Source organism: Silurus meridionalis, chromosome 19, assembly GCF_014805685.1.
Source record: "Silurus meridionalis isolate SWU-2019-XX chromosome 19, ASM1480568v1, whole genome shotgun sequence".
NCBI lineage: Eukaryota > Metazoa > Chordata > Actinopteri > Siluriformes > Siluridae > Silurus > Silurus meridionalis.
The window spans coordinates 18,034,273-18,044,272 of record NC_060902.1 but is presented as its reverse complement, the minus strand read 5'-3'; the positions used below and the strand labels follow the sequence as shown (position 1 = coordinate 18,044,272).

The following is a 10,000-nucleotide window of genomic DNA, read 5'->3' as shown; positions in this document are numbered from 1 at the left end:
TGAAGAAGAGTAAAAACAGAGAGAGAGAGAGAGAGAGAGAGAGAGAGAGAGAGAGGATGAAGGACAAAATGAGAAAGTGAGAGGAAGCGAGAACGATGAATAGCTGTAATAAACCTGAGAGAGAAAGAGAGAGAGAGAGAGAGGGGGAGAGAGAGAGAGAGGTCAGAACAGTCCATAAACCTACTGTGTGTGTGTGTGTGTGTGTGTGTGTGTGTGTGTGTGTGTGTGTGTGATTGACTCAGCGGTCCCTCGCTCTTGGCAGTTTTATTGCCGTTCTAATGGACAGAGTTGGAGACAGACAGCTGTGTGTAGAGGTATGAGCTGCGACTCAGCACTGATAAATAACCACATCACACTTCCGCCATTAAACACTCAACTCTGAGAAACACCACCACAACACTACACCCCTCTCAACACTACACCCTCCTCAACACTACACCCTCCTCAACACTACACCCCTCAACACTATACCCCCCTCAATACTACACCCCTCAACACTATACTCCCTCAACACTACACCAACACAACACCACCACCAACACTATACCCCCTCAACACTATACCACCCCAACACTACACCAACACAACACCCCTCAACACTATACCACCCCAACACTACACCCCTTAACACTACGCCAACACAACACCCCTCAACACTACACCAACACCCCGTCAACACTACACCCCTTAACACTACACCACCACCAACACTACACTCCCTTAACACCCCCTCAACAGTACACCCCTCAACACTACACCCCTCAACATAACAGCCCCTCAACACTACACCACCACCAACACTACACTCCCTCAACACTACACCAACACAACACCCCTCAACACTACACCAACACTACACCACCACTAACACACCTCCTCACCACTACACCTCCTCATCACTAAACCACCACCAGCACAACACCTCCTCAACACAACACAACACCACCACCAACACTACACTCCCCCAACACTACACCCCCTTCAACACTACACTAAAACTCCAGTCCAGAAAGCTTGTGTTAAACCTGCGCTGTGGTAGTTATTGCCCCCTCCCTGAAATAATTGTTACCCCTTTATGATTTGTACACGGATTTTATGTCAACACGGCAAAACCAGCTCCCTGGTTAGAATAAAAACCCCTGACCCTGATGAAGGCTATCAGATGATGAACACGCTGTACATGAGCATTAATCTTTCACTGAACACCTCCCTGTGTAATAAAGTACATCAGGTTTATGACCTCTGAGCCGTAACACTACACTTCTACATCATTAAGCCTGATTTTTTTCTGCAGACGGGTTAAAGACGCTTTGTAATCCTCCTGTATGACACAATAAAATATTAAATGTTATTCCTTCATTACTGAACCATCACTTCTGCTCTGTCTTTCTGTTAAATATTTATATTAAACAATTATGAATTCATTATTACTTTATTAGACACGTGCTTTCTCACAGACACTGCAGAGGTCTGAGCAGTGAGAAAGATTTTGCTGGACATCATGAAAAGTGCTAATCTGATGTTAGTAGAGCTCCACCTCATCAAAAGATCTCATCCTATGTCACATGTATTATAATTGGAAATAATTAGTTATGGGCTACATTTCATTAAACCACACTACCTCAGTGTTATTGTGACCAATCAGAATACAGCTGCTGCCTAAAAATCCCAAATTGGATTGTAGCTGCTGTCCAAATCCCACTGTATCCAATCAGATTTCAGTTCTAATTCTAAATCTCACTGCATCTGACCTGACTATAGTTCCCTCCCCCAATTTCAATGTATCCAGTCAGACCGTGGTTCTGTACTTCAACTCCACTGTATTCAATCAGATTATATATTACCCTCCCCCAATCTAAATGTATTTAATCAGACTGTAATTTCAGTATCCCAATATCACTGCATCCAATCGATTTACAGTTCTCTCTCAATCTCACTGTATCCAATCAGATTACAGTTCTCTCTCAATCTCACTGTATCCAATCAGATTACAGTTCTCTCCCCATCCCACTGTATCTAATCAGACTGTTGTTCCATTCTCCAACTCTACTTTATCCATTCAGACTGAATGGACCCAATCTCACTCTAACAAAATCAGATTACAGTTCTCTCCCCCATCCCACTGTATCCAATCAGATTACAGTTTTCTCCCCAATTACATTGTTAGCATTTGATCTGAAGTATCTGCACTGTGCCTAATGTCACTCTAATCAGATTGTTTTTTTGCCTGTAATATCACTGCAACCAATCAAACTGCAGTGCTTATCTCGTCCCTAATCCTGCAGCAACCATTCAGATTGCAGACTTTCCCTGTTCAACAGCCGGACCACCGTCACTGGAACTATTCAGGTATCAGATCCTGCCCCTGCTCCTACTGTAACCGGTCATCTGTTTTGAATATTTATCCTAGAAGGATTTACACTACATTGTGTGACCCTTGATTTAAGATATCAATTTAAAATGTAACTGATGAAGTAAAAAAAATGTGCTGAAATATTCATGTTGACGTGATCGATCATCTCTGACACTCGTGAGCGCTCGAGTCTGCCCTTGTGATCAAACCGTGCGTTCAGACAGCAGAGGTGAGATTAACCTCAGATGTTTAACACACAGCATGCGTCCATGACACCCCCCTCTACTCCCCCCCCCTCCACTGCCCCTCCACCCCCTGCTGTTCTGAACATCTTAGTCATTTGTGCTTTCTAAAGAGGCTTCATTTCCTCGAGCCACTCATCTCCTGAAGCCTTCTCATGACTTTGACTGTTTGACTTTGCATAATGCATATGCATAAAAAATGCAAATGAAATTAAAGGGCAGAGTGGGGAGGGGTGGAGCCTGGCTCTGGAGTGTTTATTACTGAGCAACAGTCTCACTGGTGAACTGAAAACATTACTCCTGAGAGAGAGAGAGAGAGAGAGAGAGAGAGAGAGAGAGAGAAAGAATGGAGAGAGATGTAAAAATGTAAAAACATAAGTTATTAACATGCTAATTTAATGATGGAATTGATACATAGTGTGTGTGTGTGTGTGTGTGTCTTTGTGTGTGTGTGTGTGTGTGTGTGTGTGTGTGTGTGTGTGTAATTAATGAGGTGCGGCCACCCCTGCAGTCACAGTGAGGTAATAAGCGTTCTGAGGTGAGGCAAGTCAGAAGTGTCTGCAAGCTCTCTTACTTTCCACCTCTCTCTCTCGCGCTCTCTCTCTCTCTCTCTCTCTCTCTCTCTCTCTCTCTCTGTGTATTGATTATATGGACAGAATGCTCTCCTCTCCTTATTAACTGATTACATGTGTCATGTCTCTCAGATTTATGCCAGAAAACAAGAACAGGAGTAAGAGAGACCGAGAGCCAAAGGGTATAAGAGCAAGAAAGACAGAGGAGAGAGAGAGAGAGAGAGAGAGAGAGAGAGAGAGAGAGAGAGATGAATGCATAAGAAAGTAGAAATTAGATTTTTTTTAATTAATGAAAAATGCAAATCACACTTTGAAAGAAAAAAATGAAAATAAGAATATATTTGGCTAATTGTTCAAAATGTGCATAAAATTGTCAGAGCTGAAAGGGTTTCCTAATTAATTTAATCTGATCATGAATGAATATCAGTATGAATCATGTGAAAAGTGTATGAATAAGAATTTTCACATAGGTACACTTTTTCAACAGTGAAGTATAACAAAGTAGAGAAAAACTTCACTGTAATGAAGTAACAGTGAGTGCACCCTGATCATCTCATCCATAATTTCTTATTCCAGACTTATTCCCCTTTTTCCCTCTCATAATAATAATAATAATAATAATAATAATAATAATAATAATAATAATAATAATAAATTTTGGGGATGTGGCTGAGGGGATTAGTGTTCATTTAGCAGAAACTGATCTTGGAGGAGGTAAGGAGTCTCCAATGAGTTTGCTTTTGTGTACAGGAGCATCATCATGCTGGAGCGGTGTTTTGGGAATCTTAGTTATTAGTGAAACTGTAAAGCTACAGCGCACACCTGTGTGATTGTGACTTCCAAAACTATTAACTAGTTTTAATAAAAGACTAAAACTCTCAATCTCGTGACGTGTCTGATGATCTGCTTGTCTCTTTCTCTCCTCTCAGGCTCATGATGTAAACACCAAAGAGAATTTTTCACTCTGGGACCTAACAGTAGAAGGAGAAGAGAACGACAGCTGCAGTCTTTCCCTGTGAAACTGACCTCTTTCCTTAAGAATGGAGAAACATGTTGACGACAGACTTAAGAAGAAACTTCCGTTTCTCATGTGCTTGTCTTCCATCTTCTGGTCTGTGTGTTCCTGTCAGACCCTTAACGTCTTCCAGTCTGAGAGGCCTGAATGGAGTCTGAGTCATCTGGCTGTCCACCAGTCCAGTGGCACGGTGTACGTGGGTGGAATCAACCGTGTGTACAAGCTCTCATCCCATGTGGCTCTCCAGGTCACACACAACACCGGGCCCGAGCTGGACAATCAGGCCTGTTATCCTCCACTGATCATGCAGCCGTGCTCCGAGCCTCTTACCAGAACCAACAACGTTAACAAGTTGCTGCTGGTGGATGACCTGCACAACCGCCTGCTGGCATGCGGCAGCCTGTACCAGGGCGTGTGCAAGATCCTGAGACTAGATGATCTGTTCATCTTGGCCGAACCGTCACACAAAAAGGAGCACTACTTCTCCAGCGTGAACCAGACAGGCGGCATGTGCGGCGTGATCGTGAGCCGAGATCGAGGCCGTGAGAAAGACGCCACCCTGTACATCGGCACGTCTGTCGGCGGCAAACAGGACTACTTCCCGACCATCTCCAGCCGCAAGCTGCCCAAAGATCCCGAATCTGCGGCCATGCTGGACTACGAGCTTCACACCGACTTTGTTTCATCTTTAGTCAAGATTCCTTCTGACACACTAGCTCTGGTCACGCACTTCGACATCGACTACGTGTACGGTTTCTCCAGCGGGAGCTTCGTGTACTTCCTGACCGTGCAGCCGGAGACGGAGACCCCAGGAGAGCTTTTTTACACGTCGCGCGTGGTCCGGCTCTGCAAAGGTGACGATAAGTTCCACTCGTACGTCTCCCTACCGGTGGGCTGCGTAAAGAACAGAGTGGAGTACCGCCTGCTGCAGGCAGCGTTTCTGGCTAAAGCTGGGAGCGTAATGGCTGCCGTACTGAACATCACCGAACAGGATGACGTTCTCTTCGCCGTCTTCTCCAAAGGACAGAAACAGTACTTGAGACCTTCAGACGACTCGACGCTCTGCATTTTCACCATCCGGGATATTAACGCACGGATTAAAGAGAGGCTGAGGTCCTGCTACCAGGGGGAGGGAAACCTGGAGCTGCACTGGCTTCTGGGAAAAGATGTTCAGTGCACAAAAGCGGTACGTGTTTCATGCTCCAGTAATTTCACACAAAAAACACTGGTTGGATTATTCTGGCTTCTGATTGGCTGGCAGGTGCAGCGCTAGTTTTCTACTTCATGATTACACGAGCGTTGATCCTACAGATAAACAGATCAGCACTTCCTGTTCTCTTGTCATGTTTCCTAAGAGGCTCCGTTTAATTCCACACCAGGTCTGTGTGTGTGTGTGTGTGTGTGTGTGTGTGTGTGTGTGTGTGTGTGTGCACGCATCTTGCTGGCATTTAGAATCATGTACCATCGTGTACAGCACAACAACATTTGCTATGTGCTGAAGCGGAACTCAATCCTGCATGTGTGCTGTGACATTTCCTCAGCGCTCGCAACCAAAATGTCCGATTCACTCGAGCGTCGAGACGTCACGTCCAGCGTGAGGTCAGTTAGGATATAACAGACGTAGATAATCATGGAGGCACTTTCACACACCACTTCTACACACACTGACAGCATCTCTCTCTCTCTCTCTCTCTCTCTCTCTCTCAGTCACTCAGTCACTCACTCACTCTCACACACACACACACACACACACACACACACACACACACACACACACACAGTGAGGGAAAAAAACTTACAGGTTCTTCTTTTTATTCTCCATGATCACCCTCACCATCTACATCTGCTCCATTTTTTAATGTCCATTTTTTTTCTTTTTCTTCTCATCCTATCCCATTCCATCCTGCCTGTTTTCTCTTATTTGCTTTATCTAATTTCTTTTGTTCATCGTCTAATTGTTTTCTTCTGTAATCACTGGATGTTTAAAACCAGATTATAACTCAACCTTTCCTTCTTTATTTATTTTCATGAGTTTTGATTCATTTATTCTTAATTTTTCCAGTGTTTGTCAGTATTTTGCGTCACTTCTTATTTTCGTCTTTTAATTATTTATTTTCAAGTTCCAGTAGATTTTGTGGGGATTCGTTCAGCTAAATGTGTGTTAGCAAAGTCAGGTACTGATACAGGTGAGAAGATGAGGAGTCCTGGGGTGCAGTCCGTGTTCATGTTCATCCCAAAGGTGTTCAGTAGGGTTGGAGTTTTATAGCAGGAGATCTTGCACTCCAACCCATGAAAAGCTGATCTCCATGAAAAGCTGGTTTGGGTTTGGGTCTCCTAGTTCAAGTGAAGGAAAACTTTCAATGCCACACCAAAAGACATTCGATAAATATATTGTGTGCCTCCAACTTTGTGTAACAGTGAGGGTGTCAGGTGTCCCAATAATTTTGGCCATATAATTTTCTATAGTGTTCAGAGTCTAATCTCTCACTCTCTTTCTCTCTCTCTCTCTCTCTCTCTCTCTCTCCCTCGTTTTTTATCCTCATTGTAGTTGACTTGTCCCCTATTTAATTCCTTTTCTGTACATTTAATGCTTAAACATTATTTTTAATTTTAGCAATAAACGACCTAAAAGTCAAATGAAGTCTCTCTCTCTCTCTCTCTCTCTCTCTCTCTCTCTCTCAGTCACTCAGTCACTCACTCACTCTCACACACACACACACACACACACACACACACACACACACACACACAGTGAGGAAAAAAACTTACAGGTTCTTCTTTTTATTCTCCATGATCACCCTCACCATCTACATCTGCTCCATTTTTAATGTCCATTTTTTTCTTTTCTTCTCATCCTATCCCATTCCATCCTGCCTGTTTTCTCTTATTTGCTTTATCTAATTTCTTTTGTTCATCGTCTAATTGTTTTCTTCTGTAATCACTGGATGTTTAAAACCAGATTATAACTCAACCTTTCCTTCTTTATTTTTTTCATGAGTTTTGATTCATTTATTCTTAATTTTTCCAGTGTTTGTCAGTATTTTGCGTCACTTCTTATTTTCGTCTTTTAATTATTTATTTTCAAGTTCCAGTAGATTTTGTGGGGATTCGTTCAGCTAAATGTGTGTTAGCAAAGTCAGGTACTGATACAGGTGAGAAGATGAGGAGTCCTGGGGTGCAGTCCGTGTTCATGTTCATCCCAAAGGTGTTCAGTAGGGTTGGAGTTTTATAGCAGGAGATCTTGCACTCCAACCCATGAAAAGCTGATCTCCATGAAAAGCTGGTTTGGGTTTGGGTCTCCTAGTTCAAGTGAAGGAAAACTTTCAATGCCACACCAAAAGACATTCGATAAATATATTGTGTGCCTCCAACTTTGTGTAACAGTGAGGGTGTCAGGTGTCCCAATAATTTTGGCCATATAATTTTCTATAGTGTTCAGAGTCTAATCTCTCACTCTCTCTCTCTCTCTCTCTCTCTCTCTCTCTCTCTCTCTCTCTCTCTCTCTCCCTCGTTTTTTTTTATCCTCATTGTAGTTGACTTGTCCCCCTATTTAATTCCTTTTCTGTACATTTAATGCTTAAACATTATTTTTTAATTTTAGCAATAAAGCGACCTAAAAAGTCAAATGAAGTCTCTCTCTCTCTCTCTCTCTTTCTCTCTTCCTCTCTCCAAACACCTGTGACGAGGCAAACAGCAAGTCTGGCCACTTTCTGGACAGCCGTACAGTCAAGTCATTGAACCTTTGCTATGCAGATTAGCAGGGGCTGCTGGAAAAGGTGTCGGCACCATTGTCCAAATGGAAATTGCTATTACCGCGTTTGTCCTACAGAGAAAGAGTTCTAGTAGTAAACAATCTGGCTGCTTTAACATTGTGGCATAAGACCATGATTTGATGGAACCACCAGAAGAACTGATCAACATACAAAGGACATTTCTTCTGGAGCGGAAAACACTGGACACATGCAGCAGACCTGCATCTACCATTACAGGAAGGTGGGCAGGGACTGGTGGACGTAAGGAGCAGAAAAAAAGCTGCACAGAAGCTTCTATACAGCAAAGACATGGTGTGGGAAAAGACTGCAAACGCTATTCTGAGGCAAGCAGGTAACCTCAACCTCAACAACTGTTTCTAATAGAAGAAGGTTAAAAGTTGGGAGAGATGGAGACACACCAGAACGATGGAGACCAAAAAAACGATGTTCTTCAACCCGAAGATCTGAACCAGATTGCTTTCCTCAGTGATTATACGCACATGTTTACTGAGGAACGGCATCGTAAAGCTCAGGCATCTGCTGAGTGAGAGAGGCTGGAAATCAGCCTAAGAACTGAAAGAGGTGACTGGACTGAGATCCTTCTGTCTGGTCACAAAGCTGAAGGAAGAACTCTACAGCTCTATCAAGCAGTCACAGGACCTGCATCAGAGAGCACCACAGACCCACACAGGACATGGAGGAGGACACTGAGTTCCCAGGTCTGAAAATCTTCCCAGCCATACGTGAGGGGGAAAAGCGGAAACCTCAGACTCCATCCTGTCCTTTAAAACACCACAGACACGTCTCTTCTAGGACATGACAAAGAAAGTGATGTACCACCTCACAGTGAAGGTCCTGCACAAAGACTCTTTAAAAAGACAAAAAGCCTCAAGATGGCCAGAGATGTTAAACCCAGACTTTGTGGTGCGGGACAGGTGGAGGACCCTGTATAACCCCCCTGTAGAGAAGCGTACTGCTGACCTGCAGTGGAGGATCATTCACAGGGCAATAGCTACAGACGGACATGTGGCCCACCTCAATCCAGCAGTGAAGGTGGACTGCAGGTTCTGTGGAAAAAAAGAGCACTTGGATCATCTGCTCTTAAAATGCAGAAGATTACATTGATTAAGTGCTGGTTCCAAAAACTAGATGAAGTTGGGTGAGAAGGTTTTTATCGGGGGACTGAAATACAACTTCTCAGAAAGGAGAAGATTGTGTCTGAAATGATTTAACAGGAACAGCTAAACTTGCAGTGTTTTAAGAACAAGCGCTGGAAGACAGAAACTCCAGATCCTGAAACGATGTGCAACAGACTCGGAGCAGAAGAACTGATAATTGAATTTGCTTTTTATGAGTTGACCAGCGACCTGTGATTTCTGTGATCTGTGCTGTGGAAATGAGCCTCTGTGTAAAGTTCATGATAACCAGCTTCTTTTTATCTTCTACAACTGACTTTTTAATGTTCCTCTGTTCCTCGTCTACACGTGTTTATAGATATATTTTCTAACCTGCTTTTTACTGAAATTTTTTCACATGGAAAAGAGTCATGCAAAATAGAAAGTAAAGATGCTGTTAAACCTCAACCTCTCTCTCTCTCTCTCTCTCTCTCTCTCTCTCTCTCTCTCTCTCTCTCTCTCTTCCCCTGTAGCCGGTGCCTATAGGAGATGGGTTCTGTGGTTTGGACATTAATCAGCCTCTCGGAGGGTCGGAGCTCGTCTCGGGTCTCGCTGTGTACACAGAGACATCTGAGCGTCTCACCGCCGTGTCTGCATACGTTTATGATGGCTACAGCGTGGCGTTCCTCGGAACACGATCTGGAAACATCCGTAAGGTCAGGAGACCATCAACAGCATTTTGGAGTTGTGTGTGTGCGTGTGTGTATGTAAGAGATTCTAGAGCTTAACCGATGCAGAACCAAAATATGAAATGAGCATGAAAAACCATTAGTGGCTTTTTTTGCTCTTGTCCACAGTCTGTAATTACACACACACACACACACACACACACACACACCAACAAGCAAGGTTAAAGGTTACACAACGGCCCTCTCGCTGTCTCGAAAGTCT

At 43.5% G+C, this 10,000-nt stretch overlaps 1 protein-coding gene across 1 annotated transcript in view; it reads left to right on the top strand.

The window, feature by feature from the left end:
* The window catches only part of LOC124402148 (plexin-A2-like), a 60,355-nt gene that overhangs the window by 15,064 nt on the left and 35,291 nt on the right, over positions 1–10,000 (top strand). The window contains 2 exon segments of the mRNA XM_046874904.1: positions 4,097–5,368; positions 9,583–9,765. Coding sequence (XP_046730860.1) covers positions 4,208–5,368; positions 9,583–9,765 — 1,344 coding nt within the window. The 5' untranslated portion in view covers positions 4,097–4,207.